Raw genomic sequence first — 26,977 nt, forward strand, 5'->3', positions numbered from 1 at the left:
ATGGCAACCCACTGCCACAGGGGCTGCAGCCTACGCCATCGCTGGCGACTCACGGCAGCCCAGCTCCAGGTTGAGCTGTTGTTCAGCATCTGAGCTGTGGAGGGCAGTGTCACTGGCCCTCATGTGGGATCTGAACCGGGGCCCTCTGGTGTCCCAAGCCAGTTCTTATCCATCGCGCCACTTGGCCGGCCCAGAATAACTTCTTGAATACATGGAAGTTAAATGAAAGTCTGCCTAAATTCTGATCTATAAGGCTTAGCCCTTTCCCCCCAGTTTGGCCTCCATAATATGGTCATAGGTATACACTTTCAGGCAGGATATTGGAATATATTAACAAGCCTATGAGAACATAAAAATATTGTCAACACTGCCCAACCAGATCAGTTTACAACCATCATGACAGCCAGGGAGCCCTGCCCACTACACAGTGATTCTGGTCAATTCCTTAATATGTACGAACTGCCAAAGATTACCAAGCACCTAAGGAAAGGATTTTTTAAATGGACTGGCAGGGAAAAAGCCACTTGAAGCAGAGACTAATTCAGTGAGATAGAAATGTAGAAAGAAAAACTTCAGAAAGATGAGAGAAGATACTGTGCCCATGAAACAAGAATTGCTACCAAAAAATAACATCAGAGAACAAAAAAGAATTCTTGGGAATTGATGATAGGCATCAGAAATTAAAAATGAAATGGGTTTAGAAGAAAACATTCAGGAACTCTCACAGAAATAGAAGGAAAAAGACAAAATAAAACCAGAGAAAAAGATGAGGAAACTAGATCAATCTAGAAGGTCCAGCACCAGGGCCACTGCCTCAAAGGGAATACAGGCCTCATAGGTGACACAGCTGACGACAGTTTCCAAGAAATGAAGGCCTTGAGTTTCCAGATGGAAGAGGGCCACTGAGTATCCAGGATAGTGTTTGAAAACAGCTTCACATGGAACACATTTCTTGAAAGTTGAAAACCTTGGGGGTTCCCATTAGAAAATATTTTGAAAAGTTTCTATAGGAGAAAACCTGATTACATTAAAAGGATAAAAAAAATTGGATTGCTTTTGTCTTTGTGGCCGCAAAGTGTATACTGGAGGACTGTGAGCCAAAATTTCCTCATAATTCAGGAAAGATTTCCAACCTGGAGTTCTGAATCTGGCCAGATAGTCACTTAAGTGTTTAAGTTGAATGCAGATGTTTCAGTTGTGCCAGATCTCAAAGGAATGTATTTCCTGTGTGCTTCTTACTAGGAAGCTACTTGAGGAAATACTTCACTGAAATAAGACAGTCAGCGAAGAAAAGGGATGATGTTGGATCTGGCCCGAACACAGAGTAATGGATGAATCTCTTGGAGGGTGTTAAATAGTGAGACCCAGAGGGTAGAGGTCACCAACATTCCAGAGCAGGCGCTATGTTGCCACAGATATGGAGCTGTTAGACTTCTTGATATGTTTAGTTGTCTTGAGGAGATTAATTTGGGAGAATTTGATGACGAATGATGATGGATGCATTGAAAACAGCAAAGGAAGCAGACAACTATTAACTTCAGGGAGATCAAAATGTGCAAGAAAGGAAAAGTATGGGTAGTATACAACTTGGATGATCTGTGAAAAATGTTTTCATTGTCGTAATGATAGGAATATTGAATATTAACCTAACCTAATAGAAAGCACTATTGAAAAGGTGATGAGACAGGAAATGAGTACATGTGAATGTGTGTGTATACATGTGCACGTGCACATACACTGGTAATGGGGACAGAAGAGAGCTAATTCCTTTTCCCATCGAGAATGCCCCCAACTAAGAAAACAAGAAATAGCAGTATGAACATGATTTCATAAATGAGACCACATTATGCTTCTATGGAGAAATTTACACATTAAATTTACATGTTCTCACATTTGAGGAGTTGTGAAGTTAACAGCTATTATAGAAATACTATCTTCATTTTTTCAAGAATAGCCTTGAAATGAAAGTAAATTATGTTATATGTCAGTTGATATTAAGACTTTTTTCTCAATCACCACACAATTGTTTCAGGTGAGCACCGTTTTGAATGGTATGTTAGATCAGAGCTTCAGAGATCGGGCCAATCAGAAACACCAAGGACTGAAACTTGCGACTACAATTCTGCAAAACTGGAGGAAGTGTGATTTGTGGTGGGCCAAAGATTCTGCTCCTGAAAGTAAAATGGCAGTGCTGACCTTACTAGGAAAAGTTTTGCAGGTATTTTGAGAGACCTTAGAAAAATAATTGTGTTCGTTGGTTTGTTACTCCGTAACTTGTATCTTTAAAAACTTGATGGAGCTTTTATAAAATAAAAAATATTTTGACTGGACAATTGCTGATTATCTTACACTTAATACTTTTTCTATTATTTAACTTCATTATTATTTATACTCATTGTTATTTCTTATACTTTATTTTTTTAGTGTACCTTTACGTGCATTGTCTTATCAGATAGGTTTAAAATATTTTAGAACAAGATTTATTGAAATATTGTTGAAGCCCAAGGAGAAATTTGTAGGTCATTTCTGAAATTGAAAAATTTAAAAACTTACAGGAAATTAGAGGCATAATGTAGAAATGTATCATGTTTTTATTTCCCCTCCAGATTGATTCATCTGTATCTTTTAATATAAATCACAGTGCATTCCCTGAAGTCTTTACAACATATGCTACTCTACTTGCTGATTCAAAATTGGATCTACATTTAAAGGTAAGTATTAAACACATGTATTTTCAGATTATACTCCATTATTTTCCCATTTCATATTTTTGCATATTTATGATGTTTTCTATTTTTTATAATGGAAAATTTCAAACATTCAAAAGCAGAAAGACTAGCACAGTAAACCCTCATACCTATTATCCAACCTCAATAGCCAACTTTCTGTGGGCATGTTTGTTTGAACTATACAGTCAACTTCCACACATAACCTTGAAAGAAACCCGTGGTGTCATGTTATCTGATCTGCACATACTTTAGTATGTCTCTCCAAAAGTTAAGTATAACCACAGTGAGATTACTGTACTTTAATGTAAAATATCTTCGTAATTTTTAGGGTCAAGAACATAATAAATATATTAATTTTAAAGTCTTTTAATAATCAGATTGTGCATTGTAATAAAATGTGACCTTACTGAAAACTGTCTTTTTACTGGATTTTCATGAGGATTTTCTTTGCAGTGTTCCATTATCAAGTTAATTATCGAGTTTCTTATATATCAGTATGATGGAGCCTGGGAACTTACCAGCCACTCAGGGGAGATAGGAAACAACACCTAGTTTCTGTTAAGCTCTGTATGAAGTTCTGAGTTAGATCTGCAAAGAATATTGGTAAATTACCACATAGGTTATTCAGGATGTTCATTCCACTTAAAACTTACCTAGTAAAAAAAAACAAACAAAACAAAACAAAACAAAAAACTTATCTAGTATATTTCTGCTAGAGTCTATATGTTTAGGAAAACTAACATACAGAACCATCACACAGTGTCCTTTTTTTTTTTTTTTTTTTAAGTTTTTTTTTTGGAAATTGTGGGAGGGGAACAGCCAAGTTGTCCTTCAATCTTAGTTGTGAAGGATGCAGCAAGCTCAGCTCCAAGTCCAGTTGGGCAGCTCAGTTCAAGGTGCTGTGTTCAATTAGTTCCGGGAGGGCGTACCCACCATCCATGCAGAAGTCGAACCAGCAGCCTCATTAAGAGTGCGCGCTCTATTCCCTGAGCCACTTGGGTGGCAGCTCAGCTCAAGGTACCAAGTTCACTCTTTAGTTGTGGGCGGGCGTAACCCACCATCTGGAACAGGCAACCTTGTTAGGAGCATGTGCTCTCACCAGCTGAACCGTCCAACCACCTGTTGGCAGCTCAGCAGCAGCTCAGCTTGGGCGCAGCTCACTGGCCCATGTGGGACTTGAACTGGCGATCCTTGCTCAGAGCTCACACTCTTGAGCAAGCTCTTAACCAACTGAGTCACTTGGCTGGTCCTCACGCAGTGTCCTTTTTATTTACATGTATATAGCCCTGACTTGGCTCACTTACCACTAAAGTAGAAGCCATGATACAGCTTTGCATTTGTTATTTTTTTATGTAATTTAGAAGATACTCTGAACTCTTTTATTGAATCTACACAGTTCTTTATTTGCAAAACTTTAGAAACAGTAGTAGTATTTATTCTGTAGAATCTGTAAGTTATGACTAGTGCAATTTCATACGTGTCCGTTGCTCCACAGGGTCAAGCTGTAATTCTTCTTCCATTCTTCACCAATCTTACTGGAGGCAGTCTTGAGAACCTTAAGCAGGTTCTTGAAAAGCTCATCGTTTCTAATTTCCCTATGAAGTCTGAAGAATTTCCCCCGGGAACTCTGCGGTACAATAATTATGTGGACTGCATGAAAAAAGTTAGTTTTTAGTAGTACCAAGTGAAATTAAAACATTGCATTTTTTTTCTGTTATATTTCTTAATGAAGAGAACTAAGTAAAATATTCAGAATCAGAGAATTGTTCTAAATTTAAAAATTCAGTTTAATTCATTTTGAAAGCTGAATGTCTGTGAAGGTTGATGCATACCTAAATCCTTTGGAATTAATTTTTCCCCTAATTTTAAATTGTGAAATATTTTATGTATAATATATAAGTCTTAAAGAGTAATACCAAAAAGAGCTAAGAAACACAATATCACCAATATGTTTCAGTTTCTAAAATTTGAGTACTGGTTATTTGAGAAACATTCAGTGATTATCACCCATATTATTTAATATATAGCTGAAGGTTCTTGAAATACCTGTGGCTTAAATAAAGTGGTAGATTATTTCTCTCTTCTATATAGTTCTAGATTGATGACTTAAGGTAGCTCCACAGTAAATAGGGACCCAGCCTCCTTTTACCTTTTTCACTGTCATTTCCCGTGTATAGCTTCTATCTTATAAGAATGGCTTCTCCACCTCCTACTATCTTGTTTTCCCTTCCAATCAACAAGAGTAAGAAAAGTGTAGTAGAGAATACATTTCTTCCTTTTAAGGGCTTAATCCAGATTTTACACATATCAATTCTACAAATGGGAAGTTGCCACATGCATCTGTAAGCATGGCTGTGAATGTTATTTAGAGCAACCGTATACTCAGCTAAAATTCAGGGATTCAACCAGTAAAGAAAAACTTAAGACAATGACCATTGGAGGGTGAATAGCGGCCTATCATTGAGCCCTGGGCCAATGTCTGAATACGTAAAAATAATGAAGATATTATCTTTGTTTCCAAAGAGCTTATAGCAAAACAAGGAAGAGATGGAGAAAAACAACAAAAAAACCCCAGATGATTTTAACATGCTTTACTAAATGCTATAATAGAGATAAACATATGTTATAGGTATGGCGGGTTATATTTTCCAAAGATGTGTATACCAATATATCCCGTCTCACATGTTTTTTATACAGTGTGACTTTTCTGTTGAGAAACAAAGTCTGATTTTCCTCCTGTTGTGTATAGGTTGGACTTCCAAGACTCATAACAAATACAGTGGAAGTGATGTTACGTGACTTCCAAGACTAGTTTTAAAAGGCTTACAGCTTCCTCCTGACTTGCTTTCCTGCGTCTCTTGTTTGTGGGACTCAGTGAGGAAGCCATGCAGCCACATTGAAAGAGCAGTTTACAAACACAGTCATCCACACAGATTCTTTCCTCCCTATTCTTTTTATATAATTTTTCCAAACATACAGAGAAATTGAAAGAATAGTAAAACAAGCATCCATGTTACCATCTCTGCAGGCAGCAGTTAAAATTTTGTCATATTTGTTTGGGGTGTGTATGTGTGTGTTTTGGCTGAAACATTTGCAGGTTAGTTTCAGACGTGATACTTCATCCCTAAGTACTTCAGCATGCATGTCCTAAGAATAAGCTATAATACCGTTATCATATCTGAACAAATTAATGCTCTTCTAATATCATCTTTTATGTAGTCCACATTCACATTTCTCCAGATGCCCCCCATGTTCAGCTGTTCTTTTTTTACAAACCAGGGCCTAATTAATGATTGCATTGAATTGTCATGTCTCTAGTATCTTTTAATCTAGAACTACTTCACCCCTATCCCTTTTATTTTCCATGACATTGAATTTTGGAAGAAGCCAGAGTACTACTCTTGAATGTTATCCCTATTTGTCTGATTGTTTCCTCAGGATGTTCTTTAACTTGTCCCTAATTCTCTGTATTTCCTCTAAACTGGAAGTGAAGCTTAAAGCTTGGTCATAATTTTCAGGAAAACCTTTTTGGCCACAATAACACATCAGGAGGAAAATAGTGTAACCGTCCCATTGTTAGTGACCTCAAATCTTGTGGCCTGGTTAAGATACTGACTACCTCATCTCTCTATTGAATGGTGTGTTCTTTCTGCAATTAACAAGTAATGGATGGGGTGACACCATCATGTTAGTACCATCTACGTATCATGTTTCCCAATAATCTGTCACTTAATGGTTGTAGCATCCACAAAGTTTCTAAGTCTTTAGTACTTTCTCTTAATGTAAATGCATTTATGTAAGTGTAAGTAGTCATTGAATATTTGCAAAAAGCTTCCAGCCTAAGAAAGATATAAACCAACATGAAAAGGAACTGAATAAAGGGAGATTAAAACACATAAAAGAAACTATACTTCAAAGGTGAGAGAAGGTATTATGTTCATGAACTAGGACAAATAAGACCTCTTGGGAATTAAATACATAAAAGCAAAATTAAAAAAGAAATTCATAGAAGGTAAAATGGCCTGTATCTCCTAGAAAGTAAAACAAACACACATTAAGATGAAAAATAAGAGCATAGAGATGAAAATGTTAGATGAGCAGCCTAGACATTTGTTGTGCAGTGAAGATCATGTGGAAAAGACACATATATCCAGAAGAAAAGAGCCCACAGAGTACCAGAAATGGTGAAGGAAAGTGACCTCACTGAAGGCACATAAAAATGACAGAAGTATTAGCATTAATTAATTATGTATGAAATTTGTTACAAATTTCTATTTATTAGAACTGTTAAAAACAAAATGAAAATGAAAATCCAACAAAATTATTATTTATTTATTTTATAGTTTCTAGATGCATTGGAATTATCTCAAAGTCCCATACTGTTGCAGTTGATGACAGAAATTCTTTGTCGGGAACAGCAGCATGTTATGGAAGAATCATTTCAATCCACTTTCAAAAAAATTGCCAGAAAGTAAGTCATTCTATTCTAATCTGGGATGCCAGAAACAGTACACTTTTTACTTCTGTCCGAAAATTATCTTCTTTGTATCAAAAAATGTTGAGGGGCAATTGTATTCAACTCTTACAACTCTATCTTGTTCGTAAGGAAAAAAAAGACTTTTATCTTGAAAGTTTTAAACATTTTCATATCTAAAAGTGAGACTATAAATGAACCTCAGAATAAATAAGCACCAGCGTTTTCCAATTCATCACGCCTTTTACATCTTGCTGCTTTTTCAGCACGTTTTTGAGGCTTACCCATGATGTAGGATGACTTAGAATTTTCTTCCTTTTTTATTGCCATTTAAAAAAAAGTCACAGTTAACCAACTATAGAACATTCCGTATAACTACAGGAGAATATACATTCTTTCTGAGTACATATGGAACATACTTCAGGACAGACCATATGATAGATTATTAAACATAAAATTAATTTAAGATTGAAATCTTACATATCATTTTCTCCTATCAAATAAAGTTAAATTAACAGTCAACAACAGAAGGAAGGTTAGGAATCCAAAAATATTTCTAAATAAGCAACTAAACAACACATTTATAAGTACCACGTGTGTCAAATAAGAAATAAAGGAAATCGATAGTATTTTGATCTGAATAAAATAAAAATAAAGCAGGGGTGGCCAGATACCTCAGTTGGTTAGAGCGCAAGCTCTGAATAATAGGGTTGCGGGTTTGATTCCCACATGGGCCAGTAAGCTGCGCCCTCTAAAGCTAAGATTGTGAACAACAGCTCGACTTGGAGCTGGGGTGCTGTGAGTGGCTGGCGGCTTGTATGAGCTGCTGTGGGCTTCCATGAGCGGCCAATGGCCAACGTGAGTGGCCAGCAGCCAGCATGAGTGGTTGGCAGCCGGCGAGAGCTACTGTGAGCCACCATGAGTGGCCAGCCAATGGCCGGTGACCGACTGCCTCAGCCAGGTAGAGCACAGTGATCATAACATAAACATGGGCCAGTGAGCAGCATCCTCCACAACTAGACTGAGAACAACGGCTTCACTCGGAGGTGGGAGGGGTGAGGCGGGTGGGGGAGGAAGGAAGAATAAGGTATATTCAAATGTTTGATGTACAGCTAAAGCACTGCTGAAGGAAATCTCTGTCTTTTAATGCCTATATTAAAAATGAAGAAAGATTCTATATCAGTAGTCTAAACCTTCACCTTAAGATCTAGAAAAGACTAAATCAAAAGCAAACAGAAGGAAGGAAATAATAGAGTGTAAATTTCTAAAATAAAAATTAGAAAAATGGTGGAGAAAAATCAATAAAATGAACAATTGGTTCTTTGGAAAACTAAAATGAAATTAAGAAACTGTTAGCTAGACAAATCATGAATAAAAAGAGACAACACAGTTCATGATAGAGTTCCAATTAAGATGGCAGGATAATTAGTTCTGTGCTAGTCACCTGTGAACACATAGAATTATAACTAAATTATAGAAAAACCAATAACTGAGGATAGAAAGAAGAAGCCACATCGACACTCAGAGGAAGGGCAGACACGCTGAATAGGCAGGTCCCACACCCATGGTGTGGTAGTTAAGAAACGGGAGTAATTTCTCAGGTGCAGAGGTCCCCCCTCAGGAGCGAGGGGTTCCAGCCCCACACCGAGCTCCACAACCTGGAGCATCAGTGCTGGGAAGAGGATTCCCTGTAACATGTGGCTGTGAAAACCAGAAGGGATTGCATCCAAGTAAAACTAAGGACTGTGGGAGACTGAGGCACAGGTCTTAAAGGGACTGCACACAGACTCACACCATCACAAACTCACTCGCTGTAAGCTCCAGCGCTGGGGCAGCAGCTCGAAAAGTGCCAGGAGTATACGGGGAAGAACCAAATTGACTAACTTCAGCATCAGTGCTGGAGGGGCAGGGATAGCAGCAGCTCTTTCCGGGGACAGAAACACTAACAGGCGCCATTGTTTCTTGGTGAGGCTCTCCTCTCACCCAGCCCACCTAGTAGAGGCGGACATCAAGTCTGAGCTCTCCAGCAACCTGGTGAACATTTCCCCTGCCCTGGTGGTTTCCTGAGACCCCGCCCCACCCAACTTGCTTACCCGGCCGGAGCCTCTTCCAGGGGTTCTTCCACACAGGCGGCCTGCCTTGGCTTGGGCTGCAGACTTTCCCCAAATCTCTCAAGGTCCAAAACCCCAAACGGGGAGCAGCCGGCCTTGGCATGCCTTGTAGCTCTTATCAAGTGGCCCAAGCCCAGCACAAGTGGCAACCACTCTCAACTTACATTGTAGCTCCCATAAGGAGGCCCCAAACCTAGCATAAGCATCAGGCAGTCTGGGTCTGGAACGTAGCTTCAACGAAGCAGCCACAAGCCTGGTTCAAGTGGCAACTGGCCTCAACTCAAACCGTAGTGCCTACCAAGGGGCCCAAGCCCAGCACAAGTGACAGCCGGCTTTGGTTTGCAGCATAACCTCTCCCAGGCACCTCCAAAAACAGCACAAGTGGCAGCCAACCGCACATCACTTCATAGCTTCTACCAGCAGGCTTCAAGTCTGGCACAAGCAGTGGCTGACTTTGACCTGCACCAAAGCAACTCCCAAGAGGCTCCAGAACCCACACACACACACACAGTGGCAGGCTTCAGATCACACCAGGGCACCACCTAACCAGCTTCACAAATGACACACCCAAAAGGTGGACGCGATGGCACCAGGGCACCACTAACGTGACTCCCTCTCTCTGGGGTCAGTCCTCGTATAAGAGCTTCTCCGCTGTAGTCAGCCAGTTCCTACGGCCAGACAGCATGAGGTTAACCCAACCGACTTACATGCCAACAGTAATCGGGACTCAACAGCAACAGGAGGGAACACAAACCTACAAGGTGGACACCCCTGGAGCACCAGGCTCAGGTGACCAGGGAGACTGCGCCACTGGGCCCCACAGGACACCTTCTACATAAGGCCCCTTTGTCAACACTGGGAGATGTAGCATACTTACCAAATAAATAGAAACAAATATTGGGAGTCAGTGAAAATGAGGAGACAACCAAACTTGTCCCAAATGAAAGAGCAGGATAAAACTCCAGGAAAAGAACTAAACGAAATGGAGACAATCACCAGATGCAGAGTTCAAAATATGGTTCTAAGAATGCTGAATGAACTTAGAAGAATACGGGAACTCAGTGAGAACTTCAACATAGAAGTAGGAAACATAAAAATGGAGACTGAAAACATTTTTTAAAAAGTCAGAAATGAAGAATACAGTAACTGATAAGCAAAATATGTTAGAGGGATTCAACAGCAGTGTGGATGAAGCAGAAGATCAAATCAGCAATCTGGAAGATAAAGTAGCAGAAAACACCCAATTGGAACACCAAAAAGGAAAAAGAACCCCCCAAAAATGAGGATAGTTTAAGGAACCTTTGGGACAACATCAAGTGTACCAACACTCACATCATAGGGGTACCAGAAGGAGAAGAGAGAGAGCAAGGGATTGAAAACCTACTTGAAGAAATAATGACTGAAAACTTCCCTAACCTGGCGAAGGAAATAGACACACAAGTCCACGAAGTGCAAAGAGTCCCAAACAAGACGAGCTCAGCCATAACCCACTCCAGGACATACCATCATTAAAATGCCAAAGGTTAAAGACAAAGAGAGAATCTTAAAAGCAGCAAGAGAAAAGCAGTTATTACCTGCAAGGGAGCTGCCACAAGACTAACAGCTGATTTCTCAACAGAAACTTTGCAGGCCAGAACAGACTGGCACAAAATAGTCACAGTGACGAAAAGCCAGCAACTACAACCAAGATGCGTCTACCCAGCAAGGCTATCATTTGGAGTCGAAGTAGAGATAGTTTCCCAGACAAGAAAAAGTCAAAGGAGTTCATCAGTACTAAACCAGTATTACAAGAAATGTTAAAGGGACTTCTTTAAGAGGAAAAGGAAAGATAAAAAATATGAATAAGAAACATAGGCGGAAAAAAAATCTCACTGACAAAGGCAAAAACATAGTAAAACCAGTAACTCATCCAACTACAAATCTAGCATAAAGTTTAAAAGACCAAATTAGGAAGACCATGTGTAATTATAACAGTGAATGTAAGGATACACACAAAAGAAGTAAAACAATGAAAAAAACAAACGGGAGGGGTGAGTAAATATATGAGTTTATAGTGATCTTAGAATGTATTCAAACTTAGCAACCATGAACTTAAAGTAGACTGCTATAAACATACCTTGGTATGTATGAAGCACCTGGTAACCACAAACAAAAAATCTATAAGAAATACAGAAGAATTAAGAGAAATATATTCAAACATAACACGATAGGAAGTCATCGACATATAAGAGGAAAGAGCAAGAGAATACGAAAGGAACAGAGATGAACTACCAAAATAATCAGAAAACAATAAAATGGCAAGAACTACATACCTATCAATAATTACTTTAAATGTAAATTTGGACTAAAGGGCCAATCAAAAGATGTAAGGTGGGTAAATGGATAAAAAAATCAAGATCTGTACATATCCTACCTACAGCAGACCCACTTCAGATCTAAATACACAGGCTGAAATTAAAAGTAATGGAAAAATATATTTTATGCAAATGAAAATGAAAAATAAGCTGGGGCAGCAATACTTATATCAGACAAAATAGACCTTTAAACAAAGGCTGTAATAGGAGACAAAGGGCCTTACATAACAATAAAGGGATCAATCCAGCAAGAGGATATAAATATAACTCTTGTAAACATCTGTGGACCCAATTAAGAAGCACCTCAATATATAAAGCAAATATTGACAGACATACAGGGAGAGATTGACTGTAAGACAATGATGGTAAGGGGGCTTTACTTAACCCACTGACACCAATGGGTAGATCATCTAGACAGTAGATCAGCAAGAAAACAGTGGCCTTAAATGACACATTAGACTAAATGGACTCTACTGATATTTCACCCCAAAGCAGCAGAATATACATTCTTTTCAAGGACACATGAAACATTTTCCACAAGAAAATGTCGCAATGAATTTCAGAACGAAATTATATCAAGCAACTTCTCCGATCACAGTGGTGTGAAACTGGAAATCAATTACAAGATGAAAACAAACAACACACAAACGCATGGAGGCTAAGTAACAAGCGACTAAACAACGAGTGGGCTAACAATGAGATCATGGAGGACATCAACAAATCCCTGGAGACAAATGTAAATGAAAACATAACAACTCCAAAAGTATGGGACACAGCCAAAACAGTTCTATTAAGAAAACTGATAGCATTTCAGGCCTACCTCAAGAAACAGGGAAAATCTGAAATAAAAAGTCTAACCTTACACCTAAAGGAAACGGAAAAAGAACAAAGCCTAAAGTGAGTAGAAGGAAGAGAATAATAAAGATCAGAACAGAAATAAATGAAATAGAGTCAGAAAAATAAAAATACAAAAGATCAATGAAACCAAGAGCTGGTTCTTCGAAAAGATAAAATTGGTAATCCTTTAGCCAGTTTCATCGAGGAAAAAGGGCCCCAAAGAAATAAAATCAGACAAGAAAGAAGTGACAACTGACACCACAGAAACACAAAAGGAGTACAAGAATATACTATGAATGATTAAATGCCAACAAACTGGACAACCTGGAAGAAATCGATAGATATCTAGAAACAACAACCTTTCCAAGACTGAATCAGGAAGAAGAAAAATCTGAACAGACAGATAACTACTAATGAAATCAAATCAGTAATCAAAAAACCCCCAAAGAAAAAAAGCCCTGGACCAGATGGCTTCACAGGCGAATTTTACCAAACATTCAAAGAAGAAATAATACCTGTTCTTCTCAAACTATTCCAAAAAGATTTATGAGGATAGAGGCTCCCATACTCGTTTTACAAGGCCAGCATTACCCTGATACCAAACAAGACTAAGACATTTAATATATATAACACATGTACTATAAAATGTATAATATATATGAAGTCAGACAATTAACTTCGTGAACTCATCCTAGAAAAAATGCTACATGCCTCATTGCTGAATATCACTACGGTCACCTTCGAAGTACTCCCCCTAGGAAGCTATGCACCGATGCTGGCGCCTACTGCACCCTTCAAAGCAGTTTTGGAATTCTTTTTCTGGATTGGCCATCAGAGCTGTCGTTGTACTACCCTTGATGTCCTGAATGTCATCAAAATGTCCTTGAATATTTCTTTTATCTTTGGGTAAAAAAAGACGTCATGGGGGCCAGATCGGGTGAGTAGGGAGGATATTCCAATACAGTTATTTCTTTACTGGGTAAAAACTCCCTCATACACAGTTCAGTGTGAGCTGGTACAATATCTTGATGCAAGAGCCATGAATTGTTGGCAAAAGTTCAGGTTGTTTTTATCTTTTTCCCATCACCTTTTCAGCACTTCCAAATAGTAAACTGGGTTAACTGTTTGTCCAGTTGATAAAAATTCATAATGAATAATCTCTGATATCAAAAAATGTTATCAAGATTGTTTCAGTAACTTCTGGAACTTAATTATCGTACATCATGTGTTTCTCTGTGTGTGTGTATGCATGCCAGTATCCCTGATGAACATATATGCAAAAATCATCAACCAAATATTAGCTAACTGAGTTCATCAATATATTGAAAAGATCATACAAGTGGGGTTTATTCCAGGGATGCAAGGTTGGTTCACTATCCGTTAAAACAACAGGATTCACCACATAAAGAAAAGGAAAGATGAAAGCCATTTGATCATATCAATAGGTGCAGAAAAATCATTTGAGAAAATCCAACATCCATTTATGATAAAAATTCAACAAAGTGGGTTTAAAAGGAACATACGTCAAGATAATAAAAGCTACATATGACAGACCCATAGCTAACAATACTCAATTGTGAAAAGCTGAAAGCTTTTACTTTGAGATAAGGAAAAAAACAAGAACTTCCACATTCACCACTTATATAGAACTTATATAAGAAGTCCTAGCCAGAGCAGTCGGACAAAAAGAAGTAAAAAAATGCTTCGGAATTGGAAATGAAGAAGTAACCTGAGTATTCATTGGTAGATGAATGAATAAAGAAGATGTCATACACACACACACACACACACACACACATATATATATTATATATTATATATATATATATTATATATATATATAGTGGAATATTACTGAGCCATAAAATAGTGAAATATTACCACTTATGACAACATGGATGGACCTAGAAGATATTATACTTAATGAAATAAGTCAGAGAAAGAGAAATACAATGTGATTTCACTTAGATAAGCGTATGTGGAATCTAAAAAAACAACATGAACCAACAAAGAAAACAGACTCAAAGATGTTGAGAACCACTTGCTGGTCACCTGATGGGAGGGCATTTGGGAGTATGGGTGAGAAAGTTTAAACATTTCTTGCAATGCAAATTACCTGTTATTAAAAGTGTCATGGGGATGTAAAGAGTATAGGGTATATAGTCAATAACATTGTAATACCTATGGTGTCAGATCTATACTGTTATCAGTTTGTAAGGTAAATAATAATCACTATGTTGTATACCTGAAACTAATAGAAAATGGTATGTCAACTTTAATTGAAGAATTAAAAAAGAAACTGCAAGTTATGAAAATTAGGAACAAAAGAGAACATTACTACTGACCTTTCAGAAATTAAAAAAATCGTAAGGAAATATTAAGACCTGCATTTTTGCCAACAAACTTAGCAGTTTAAAATGGGGAAATTTGTGTAAAGTCACATTACCAAAACTTAGTCAAGAAATAATAAAATAGGGGCTGCCGGTTAGCTTAGTTGGTTAGAGCAAAGTGCTCATAGCACGAGGGTTGCCAGTTCGATCCCCACATGGTCCACTGAGCTGGCCCTTCACAACTAGATTGAAACAACTACTTGACTTGGAGCTGATGGGTCCTGGAAAAAAAATACTGTTCCCCAATTAAAAAATTTTTTTGAGGGGTCCCGCTGAGTGGCATGTTGGTTAAGAGCTGGCTTGGGACACCAACTCTGAGCAGCAGGGCCCTGGTTCAGATCCCACATGAGAGCCAGTGTCACTGCCCTCTACAGCTAAGATGGTGAACAACAGCTCAACCTGGAGCTGGGCTGCCGTGAGTCCGCCGGCGACAGCATAGGCTGCATAAGCTACCGTGTGTGGCTGACAGGCAGCGTGAGCGGCTGGCAGCTGGTGTGAGCTGCCAAGAGCCGCCGTGAGCGACCGTCCAGAAGACAGCGACTGATCTGCCTCACCTGGGAAGAGTGCAATGATAATACCAGCATGGGCCAGTGAAGCAACGTCCTCCACAACTAGACTGAAGAACAAAAGGACAGCAACTGCTCTGTTCCCCTTTCCCCAACTCCCCAGTGCTGTTCCCCTCCCTTAATTCCCCAATAAAAATCTTTGAAAAAAAATTAAAAAAATTTTTAGAAAGAAAATAGAAATAATAAGATATACTTTTGACTATACTTTTTACAAGTTAATAAGTTGAATTTGAAATTTGAAATCTTCCCACAATGGAAAGCCCAGACCAAGATAGCTTTATTGGTGAATTTTTATCAAATATTTAAAGAAGAAATAACATCTTATAAAGTCTTGAGAAAGTAAAGGAAAAAGAAACACTTCCCTACTATCTTTGAAGCCAGTATCTCCCTGATAACAAAAGCTAGACAAGGTCATCAGAAGAAAAGTATAAGTGGATATCTTTTTTTTTTTTTTTAAAGATTTTTATTGGGGAATTGGGGGATGAAGGCCACTCACGCTGGCTGCTGGCGACACACGGTAGCCCATGGCAACCCACTGCAGCAGGGGCTGCAGTCTAAGCCAGCGACTCATGGCAGCCGAGCTCCAGGTTGAGCTGTTGTTCAGCATCTTAGCTGTAGAGGGCAGTGCCACTGGCCCTCATGTGGGATCCGAACCGGGGCCCTTTGGCGTCCCAACCCAGTTCTTAACCAACGCGCCACTCGGCCGGCCCTAAGTGGATATCTTTTATGAATATAGACATAAATATCCTCAGAAATATATTAAGAAATCAAACCAAACTACTTAAGAAATATTACACACTGTATTCAATGGGAATTTGTCATATGAAGCCCATACTAGTTTAACATCCAGAAATCAATTGTTACATGCCGTATTAATAGAATAAAGGACAAAAACCACATTTTCATGTCTTTAGATGCAGATAATTTTTTGTACTAAATCGAACACCCGTTTATGATAAAACTGACATAAACTTATGTGTAAAAACTAACGGCCTTAAAATCTTTTTTTTTCTTTTAATTATTTTTTATTATGAAATACACCTTTTTTAGAATTAGTTTCAGCTGTACAACACAGTGCAATAGTTATACTTTTTACCCCTTGAAGTGACAACCCCCGCAATCTGCTGCCCCCTGTCCCTCCAATGTCATACATATCTATTACAATTCCCTTGACTCCTCTCCCATACTATACTCCACATCCCATGACCATATATATATATATATATATTCACTTATAGTTGACATACAATATTATACCACATTAGCTTTCGGTGTACAGTGCAGTGATCAAGCCTCTTCCCCATCTATGATGCGGTCTCCCTAGCAAGACATGTGATCACCTGACATCCTATAAAATATTTACAACATCATTAAAATCTTTAATAGTAAAATATTGAATGCTTTTCTCCTGTGTTTGAGAGCAAGGCAAGGAGTTCTGTTGTTTTTTATTCACCATAGCACTGGAGGTTCTTGCCAGTCCAGTCAGACTAAAAAAAAAACTAAAAGGCAACCCACTGGGAAAAATAGATGTAAAGCTGTCTATTCACAGATGGCATGAGGTAGAAAATCTTTAAGATCAACAGAAAACTATTAGAACTAATTAACATTTAAGAATATAATTTCCATTCACAATAGCACCAAAAAAGAATCAAATACTTAGGAATAAATTTAACAAGAGAAGTGCAACATTTGCACACTAAAAATTGCAACCCACTGCTGAAGGAAACTAAATAATGAAAAATTTAGATAAATGAAGAGACATTTCATGCTGATTAATTGTATGATTCAATACTGTTAAAATGGCAGCTCTATCCAGTTTGGTGTATATATTTAATACAATTTTTATCAAAATTCCAGCAACCCTCTTTTTGTGTTTGACAAGTAGTTCCGAATGTTTATATGGAAATGTAAAACACCCTTGAAACCTAAAACAGTTTTGAAACAGAGAAGCAAAATATGCGTAGGATTTTTCACATCCAAATTTTAAAATTTAAAAAATAACTGAAAAACTACTTTTGTCTCTGTGAAAATTAGTACATTTTTTTCTAATATTTTTAATTTTTAGGAGTTTTAAAAGTAAGTTTCAGTCAGTTTGCCATCATTATTATTTTTGATGTTCAAATTATTTCATCTGTGGCCAGTGGGTGTCCCTGCACGCTGGTTCCAGTGTTCTTGACATGACTCCGTTAATTTTTTATATCTTTTCATTGCTTTTTGGCTCAACAGATTATCTCAGACTCACCTTGACCTAGAGTCATCCATTTTTCTAAAAGCCTTGGGTCCTAGGTGAACTTCATGCTGCTAGATTGTGCTGCTCTTACACCCATTTTACACAACTGAAGAGTAGCGGTATTTTTTTGTTTGGTTTTAAGGAAGAAAAACATACTGATATTTTCCTTTCAGTCTTAACATTATGGGGATTTATTATTTATCTTATTCTTTTTTATTTAACTGTAGATCTTATTTTCTTTTCCTTTATAGTGTTTCCAGTAACATTCCAGCATAACTTGATTGCTTTATCCTACAATATAAATAAAATAATTTCAAAAATAATACTAGTATTACTACTAAGAATAATGACAGCTGGATGAAGTTTAAATTTTCATTTTAGTTATAATTTACTTAGAAATACTCTAAGGACATACCATCAAATATTGTGTTTATAATTTACTTGATATAGTTTTCTCAATGAGTGATTTTTAAACCAATTAGAAATGTTTATTTTTCAAATTTTAGAAATTGTTTCTTTTGACTTAATTTTTTATATATGTAAAATAGTTACTTGAAACTCATAAGTATGTAATGAGCTCTCTTCAAGAGTCTTGTTTCTGTCTCTCTGTCGCCTCTCCTATTCTTTTTCTGCCTCCACCTTCCTTGTTTTTCCACTTCATATATTCATAGATCACTCTCTATCAGTTCATAGAGATCCTCCTCGTTCCTTTTTTTTTTTTAAACAGCTATATTATTATTGCATTGAAGTATCACAGTGTTTTCAAACAGTCTCCGAGTGATGAACTTTTTGGGTTCAATCTTTTGCTATTAAAAATAATGACACAGTGAATAGCCCTTATATATGTTATTTTGTATTTGCCAGTATATTTTTGGAGTGGATTCTTAAACGAAAGCAGTTAAATGCATTTGTAATTTTGGTAGACATCACCATCTTGTCTTTTTGGGCCATATTATTTGCATTGCCTCTAACAATGTATGAGAGTGTTTATTTCATCACAGTCTTGCCAGTATATTGTCAAATATTTGTGGAGTTTTTCCAATTTTGTAGGTGAGGAAGGATCTCTCAACATTGCTTTAATATGTGTTTCTTTATTATGAGTGAAATAGAGCATATATTCGTTTATTTAATGCTTATTTGCATTTACATTTCAGTAAACCATTTGTTGGCCTATATTTAAAATCAAATTTTTTCATCTTTTTTTTCTCCTCCTTTTAGCTTTCTGTATTAGTCAGATGTTTTAGGGCTGTGCATCTCTACTGTGCTCAATAGCAGGAAGCTCCTCAAGAAAATGTAAATCTAAGACTGTCCAAGTGAATATTATAAAAGCCCATGTCTCATCTAATAGTGTCTTAAAATTTTATTGACCTGCCTAAATTTGATTGAATTGCCTTCTGAATCTAATATTTTTGCTCTAATTCATATCTAACTTCTGAACATCAGATTTTAGAACTGGGAAGGATTTTAATGGTCATTTAGTCCTAACCTCTTATTTTTATAGATGAGAAACTAATTCTGTAGTCTTAATTTACAGATGTATAGATAAAACCTTATACGTGATCATTCAAATATCTTATTTCTCAGATGAGAAAATAAAGGGCCAATGAATATATTTCTATATAGGAAATAGGAGTGGTAATTCACTACTAGGAAGAGACTAGAATTTTTATATCATAATACATGAGTTTCAGATTCTGTAAATATGACCATCTTTAGGCCTGAGACTCTTCTAAAGCCTTCCAGATGTTCTCTATACAAGATCAGATTTGGAAGTAACAACAACAAAAATCTTCCTAATACCTAAATTTGTCATGAAGATTTCTGGCATGAGTAAAGTAATATGGTTCATGTACAAATGTTTCTTATATTCATGATTTATTTATATACATATATATGCATATATACATATATGTGTGTGTAGATACATAGATGAAACCTTTAAAGTTTTTTTGGAATTCTTAGTCATTGGCGTTTACTTTGCTTGTTATGGAGTAGGCACTCAAAGTATTTGTTCAGAGCATGGATGTTCAGATACTTTTCTTTTTTTCTTAGGAGCTCTTATGCTACACAATTCAGCCTTCTGGAAAGTGTGTACGGAATGTTCAGGAGGGATGACCTACTTTCAAATACCACTCGCCAAGCATTTGTGGACCGTTCTCTCCTCACTCTGCTGTGGCACTGTAGCCTAGATGCCTTAAGAGAATTTTTTAGTAAAATTGTGGTTGATGCCATTGATGTGTTGAAGTCCAGATTTATAAAGGTATCATACATCTATTACTAAGTTAAATAATAATAAGAATTGACATCTCTTTGATCAGTGTCATTAGAAAATGCCATGTGTTTACTCAAGGGGTTTCTGTTGTTTGAAGAGCATTGCCTCTACTTTTAGATAACAACCTGTGGTTATATCTCATAAATATGTGATTGCATTTAGGACCCACGTGGAGAATCTCCCCATCTCAGGATCCTTTACTTAATTTCATCTGTATATTCCTTTTTTGTCATATAAGGTAACATTGACAGGTTCCAGGGATTAGAACATGTTCCAGCCTAACAGAGTTCGCCTGCCCAAATGTTTCTTCTACAATACTTGCAAACTAGAATTATCCCCTCAAAATATACTTCAAAGTCTAAACTCATTACAGCATCAACTTTAAGTCCACAATCTCATTTAAATATCATCAGCTCAAAGACCCAAATCTTATCATCCGGGTCTTATAAATCAGGTATGGGTGGGATTGTGGGTATGATCCATCTTGGAACAAAATTCTCTCAATGGGCATGTGAAACTAGAAAACAAATTTTCTGTTTGCTTTAATTATATAATGGTGGGACTAGCATAGGGTGACAATTATAGACATTCCTATTCCAAAAAGGAGAAAATGGAAGTAAGAAAGGAGTTAATGTTCTAAAACAATCTCGAAATTCAGCGAAATTCTGTTAGGTTTCAAGACCTGGGAAAAATGCTCTGTGGCCTGATGCTCTGCCCTCTGGACCAAAGGCCCCATCCTTGGAGTCATTCTTTTTTATTCTTGAAGGGTAGCATATGTTTACAGTTGAGTAGTTTTATCAATGTGTTTCTTGCCTTTAGAATGTGGGGAGTACAGCAGCCTTTTTTCACTTCATCTGTCAGTGTTTCCTCTGGTGTAACATTCTCAAAAACCTTATAGCTGTCTTACATGTGTCTGGAGATTTACTCCATTAGGCAAGAGAGTCGTCCACAGGTATTTGGTGGATAATTTCATTTCTATCCCTGGCTTCTGCTGAAATAAATGGTTGAGGGCATCCATGAGTCACATGCTTAATTTTTTCAGTACGAGCAAAAGATTGTTCAGCCACACCCTTGGTTTCCTTTCTAGAGCACTTTCCTAACAGTGACTGTCCTATTATTAACATCTTTTACAATCTGGGTAGGCTGAGAATTTCCCAAATTTTTAAGTTCTGGTTCTTTTTGCTTAACGGTTTTTACCTCAGTTTATCTTGGGCACCTCACATTTTATTATAAGCAGCAAAGAAGGAACCAGGCAGCACCTTCAACAAATTTGTTTGTAAATCTCAGCTAAATATTGAGTTGTATAGCTTATAAGTTCTGCTTTCTGCACAACTATAGCACACTCTTCAGCTAAGTTTTCTGCCACTATATTAACAAGCATCCCTTTTCCTTCAGTTTGCAAAAATACATTTATTTCCTGAGAACTCACCAGCAACTACTTTAATGTCCATATTTCTACCAAAAAGATGTTTATGATGATTGAGATCTTCTTAAGGCACTATTTTCTTTCTTTCCCATGTTCTTCACTTCCTTCTGAGCCCTTACTACTAACGCCTTTCATGTCGATATTTCTACAGTCTCTACAAGGCAATCTATGCTTTTTCTGTCATGTATCAAAATTCTTTCATCCTCTACCCATCCTCCAATTCCAAAGCCCTTTCATATTTTTGGCATTTTTTTATAGCAGCCTCCAACTATTGGTACCAAAATGTGTTTTACTTTCCTGAATCTGCTGTAACAAATTACCGTAAACTTGGTGGCTTAGAGCAATAGAAATTTATTGTCTCACAGTTTTGGAGGCCAGAAGTCCAAAATCAGTTTTACTGAGCCAAAATCAAGGTCTTGCACGGGCTACATTGCCCCAGCAGCGCTGAGTATCCATTTCTTGCTGCTTCAGTCTTCTGGTGGCTGGCATTTCTTGACTTATGGCTGCATAATCACCCCAGCCTCTGCCTCCAGTATTTCTTTGCCTATTCCTATTTATCTGAACTTCCTCTTTATCCCTCTTACAAGGTTACATGTGGTTTTATTTAGGGTCCACGTGAACAATCCAGAATTATCTCCCCATTAATCACATTTACAAAGTCCTTTTTGGCCTCATGAAGTTATATTCATAGACCAGGGATTGGGACATGGATATCTTTTGGGGGTGGTAGGCATCATTCTGCCTTCCACAGAATGCTGTTGGGAATATTGTAAATACTCAAATAGCACATTATTAATATAGACATTAATATAGCTGAAAATTTTTTATTTTCAAACATTGAATTTTCTCCTGCTGTCATTATACCCTCACTCTTTGAACATTGTGCATTATTTCCTGCCACACTCAGTATAACACATCAATATTTATTTCCACGTTTAAACCCTGGACTGTCTCTTATTGAAGTGATTTAACATCTTTGCTAAAATTACTTCCTATGTGAAGGGCATTGAGTGTTAAATTTGATATATTCAATAAACTTTATCATGTTTGATGAGACCGAAGATACTCAATCATTTGTTACCTTTTCTTAGCTAAATGAATCTGCTTTTGATACTCAAATCACCAAGAAGATGGGCTATTATAAGATGATAAATGTGATGTATTCTCGTCTTCCAAAAGATGATGTTCACTCTAAGGAATCCAAAATTAATCAAGTTTTCCATGGCTCGTATATTACAGAAGGAAGTGAACTTACAAAAACACTTATTAAGTAAGATTTTACTTAATTTTGGGGGGTATTTGATTTAATGTTTTTGGAACATATATTCTTATTCATGTATATAATGTGAATAAATGTTTAAATACTGAATGTAATTTTCTTGTTTTTTTCTTATGTACAAACTGTTTAAATGAACTTTAATTTAGCATGTTATTGGGTAACATGTTTTATCCTCTACTCATCTTTTATAAAGCTTGAAAATCATTCTTTTCTTCCACCATTTTTCCCTCTCACTAGTTTTATGTTTTTAGTGGTATGATTTACAGTAAGAAGGGATTGAGTGTATTTTATTTTTTCTATCATTTGAAATTAAAGGAGTTTTAAAATATTTTTATGTAGACATTCTCTAAAACACAAAGTAATCAAATACATTTTCTCTAAAACCATCTTTCTAATGGAGTTCCTTCTTAGTAAATAAATATTGAACGTAGACTTTGCCATGTATCATTTTGCATATCCAGAAGAAATGTATCATTGCTTTCCTCGTATCCTAATCCTTACCTTACCTCTTCAGTGAATAACATCACCATCTGCTCATTTGCATAAATAAGAGACTTAAGGAGTTGTATTTTATTTTTGCTCCATCTTCATCTCTCCAACCGCCATGCATTTCCTATTAGTCACCAGATCCGGTGAACTTGATCTCCTCATTATTCCTGAAACCAGTGCCCTTACTTCATTCCCCTTCATACAGCTTTGTAGCATCTGGTGTTCTTTGGTGAACCACTGCAGTAGTCTCCTTCATATTTTTCTCCCTGCTCCTAGGCTTGCCTCTCTCAGTTGTCATAATGCTGCCAGAATGATTATACATCTGTAACACGAACCTGATTGTTTGACTTCCCTCATCTACAGTAGCAAGATGGGCAAACTTTTTCTGCAAAGGGCCCGATAGTAACTATTTTTGGCTTTGCAGGCCATCTGGCCTCAGTTGCAACTACCACACTATACTGAGAAGTCAGCCTTAAACAGTATGTAAACTTATGGTCATAGCTGAGTTCCAAGAAAACTATTTTCAAAAACAAATGGTCACCAGGGCATGGTTTGGTGACCTTGTCCTACAGAATGAAGTCCAAGCTCCTTAGTATAGCAAGTGAGCTCTTCCAGGGATGCACCTTTCACTCACTGCTAGCCACTGTTTCTTCCCACTGCATCCTCTGAACACACCATGCAGCTTATCCTTTTTTATAAATAACATTCTTCTCTCTGCTTATAATGCCTGAGTACATTTTTCCTTCAGCTAACTTATAATTCGAAACTCAGTATTTTCTCTTAAAACCTTTTTTGGCTCCTTAAGCTGGACGACTTTCTGTCTTCTTGCTTCCATCTCTTACCTTACTGTGACTGTTGCTATCACTGTGCTTACTGCAGTGTGGTGAAATCCATGGTCATGGCCTTTGTTGTGATATGTGCATGGATACAGTGACTTGATAGTCTTCTATTCCCAGTACCTAGTACTATGTTGGGCACAAACCTGACACTCAAAAAAAGCAGAATTGAGTTGAGATCCTGTTGTCTGGCATTGTTGAACTTGAGCAATGATTTTACTGTTATATGAATCAGTTTTTAACCTGGATCTACTCTGCAGATTGTGCTATGATGCGTTTACAGAGAACATGGCTGGTGAGACTCAGTTGCTGGAGAGGAGAAGACTTTACCATTGTGCTGCATACAATTGTGCCGTTTCGGTTATTTGCTGTGTCTTCAACGAATTAAAATTTTACCAAGGTTTTCTGTTTAGTGAAAAGCCAGAAAAGGTAGGCCTTCCCTAAGGTGTTCACTATTGCTGTCATAGGATTTCAAAAGTTAGATTACATCAAATAAAGTTATGTCATAATGTCTACCTTCGTATAATATTGTAGATGTAGTTATCTTAGTTCTTCATTTATACATAAAGCAGAAGTGCTTCTTTATGAGTTATTAAATACCATTATTTTTGTAGTAGCATTGTAATAAGGATCTTCACCATTCAGATATTTTTATGTGTTTCTTTGGATTCACAGAACTTGCTTATCTTTGAAAATCTGATAGACCTGAAGCGCTGCTATACATTTCCTGTAGAAGTTGAGGTGAGTGGAATTTTTCAATGATGTTTCTAAGTTAAAAAAAAACCACAAAAAAACTTACCAAGTGCTTGTAGAGAAAAATCTGTATATTATGCTGAACATACTAAATTTCCAGTATTCAAGTCTGCTTTGAACTATAAAAACTGGTAATTTCAAGTAGTTCAACATGAGGTACAATCTCAGGCAACTACAACAAAATTCATCAAACTTGATTTTTTTCCCTTTCTTGACTAGTAAAGAAAAGAAAGCGCCATTAAAAGAAGCTCTTCGGACATATCCCAGAAGTTGTTTTCTGAGTAAATTCTTCTGGGCAATGAGATTGCGATCCATCTGGACACAGAATTATGACCCTGTGGCCTTGGTTGGGTTATTTGGGAGGATAATGGGGGTGCCATGAACAAAAGTCATGGGGATAATTGCAAAACTTGCTCTGGCAAATTTGATGAGCTGTATTTTAGCCAAGCTAAGTTTGATCTGCCAACCTGAGGTATTGGTAGAAAGGTTGTGGCTGCAGTCTTTCACAGCCCATTGGAAATGTGAAGTTGGGCAGAGTGCCAGAGCTCATACACCGTGGCTTGTAGAACAGAGCTGGACCATGAGCTGTCATTCCCATACCTCTGCACAGCTGCTAAGCTTGACCATGCCTTAGTGGTTCATGAGTTCACATAAATGGTTGCTTCCTGCCTTGTGCCCTTTTGGCACAAAATTGGGAACTTGTTTTTAGGCGTATGTTCAAAGAACTAACAAAAATAATATCGCTAGTTTGTTAACCATCCAGACACTTGCTATATGTTACTTCTAAGCTTTATAACAGCACTGTAAGGTGCTATGATACATCATAACCATATAGTTGAGGAAACAGAGGCTCACAGGTTAAGTACAAACTGTTGGTAATTGAGGCATGTGACAGTAGGAGCTTAGCGCACACACTGTCCCAGGGCCCAGATGGGGAGGTATGTGCCTCTCGGGGGTTCTGGGGGAATCTGTAGGAATAGCTTTCCTGAATAGGGACTCACCTGTCTTTCACTGTGGCTATTTTTGAATACTTTTAAATTTGATCAAAGTTTTGTTTAAAAATTAATAATTAATCAGATTTTTCTTTTTGCCAGATTGCTACTAAAATAAAAAACGTGTGACCATGATTCTAAAAAGTTTTAAATTATGTATTTGTTTTGCTTAATAGGTTCCTATGGAAAGAAAGAAAAAATACATTGAAATTAGGAAAGAAGCCAGGGAAGCAGCAAATGGAGATTCAGGTAGGATGTTTTCAATATTATGAGAAAGATTCTAATGGTTGGCATTTGTTACATAAATAGAAAATATCTTAAGTACCCCAAAACATTGAAATTGAGTTTGCAAAATTTTTAAATGGTGAATGGAATTGTATCTTGAAAGAAATGCAATCAGCTAAACTTTAATTGCATGGGAATATCTCTTAAGTGGCCAAAGGGGGCTCAGATATAGTACACTTTTGTTTTTTAAGTGCAAGATTGGCTTGATGTTTGTTTGCATATGGATTATTTTTGTATGTTATTTAGATATATTTAGAAATCTGTGTTAAAATACAGTTCCCATCCTGCCACTCCTCTGCTACAAACCTGCTATCAGCTCCCACCTCTCTCAGAACAGAGCTATGCAAGGCCCGTGAACACTTCCCTGCAACTCTCCTTCCTGCTCACTTCTCTCTAGCAGCCAGGCTCCTTTACCAGTTCCTGTCCGCACCACCCAGGCTAAGTTTTGCCTCAGGACATTTGCACAGGTTCTTCCTTCAACCTGGAGTAGTCTTGGCTCCAGATATCAGCCTGACTCATGACATTTTGTCTAATGCCATTCCTGAAAAAGTTCTCCCGGGCCTTCCTATTTAAATTTAACCGTCTTTTTTTTCACATACTCTTTGTTTCAATTTTCTGCTTAATTTTTCTGCATAACTTTGTTTTCTTTATTCAAGGATAAAATTTGGACCAGTTTTCTCAATTTCTTACATATGTAGCGTTAGTTATTTTTCAGTAATATCTTCCCACATTTATGGGCAAAATGTACATCATCAAAATTTTAAATGCAAAGAAGCTCTGTTAATATATCCAAAAATTGGATCTAGTTTAACTTAATTTCTTTGTCCATGATAATAGAGAATAACTGCTCAATAATGAGAAAACCAAAAGGAGGTTAACAGTATCCTTTCATTTTAATATCATGAGCTTAGAGAAATAAGTTTCTTACTATATTTGAATAAAGGTATTTTCTTT

General features: G+C 37.1%; 1 protein-coding gene across 3 annotated transcripts in view; it reads left to right on the forward strand.

The window, feature by feature from the left end:
- Positions 1-26,977, forward strand: part of PRKDC (protein kinase, DNA-activated, catalytic subunit) — a 229,719-nt gene that overhangs the window by 95,619 nt on the left and 107,123 nt on the right. For all 3 annotated transcript variants that reach the window (XM_019661296.1, XM_019661297.1, XM_019661298.1), the window contains exons 37-45: positions 2,033-2,218; positions 2,607-2,711; positions 4,225-4,392; positions 7,073-7,200; positions 19,744-19,951; positions 22,481-22,659; positions 24,254-24,422; positions 24,669-24,734; positions 25,915-25,987. In XM_019661296.1, coding sequence (XP_019516841.1) covers positions 2,033-2,218; positions 2,607-2,711; positions 4,225-4,392; positions 7,073-7,200; positions 19,744-19,951; positions 22,481-22,659; positions 24,254-24,422; positions 24,669-24,734; positions 25,915-25,987 — 1,282 coding nt within the window. The remainder of the gene's footprint in view (positions 1-2,032; positions 2,219-2,606; positions 2,712-4,224; positions 4,393-7,072; positions 7,201-19,743; positions 19,952-22,480; positions 22,660-24,253; positions 24,423-24,668; positions 24,735-25,914; positions 25,988-26,977) is intronic.

The sequence above is a fragment of the Hipposideros armiger genome, unplaced genomic scaffold (genome assembly GCF_001890085.2).
Source record: "Hipposideros armiger isolate ML-2016 unplaced genomic scaffold, ASM189008v1 scaffold_343, whole genome shotgun sequence".
Classification (NCBI taxonomy): domain Eukaryota; kingdom Metazoa; phylum Chordata; class Mammalia; order Chiroptera; family Hipposideridae; genus Hipposideros; species Hipposideros armiger.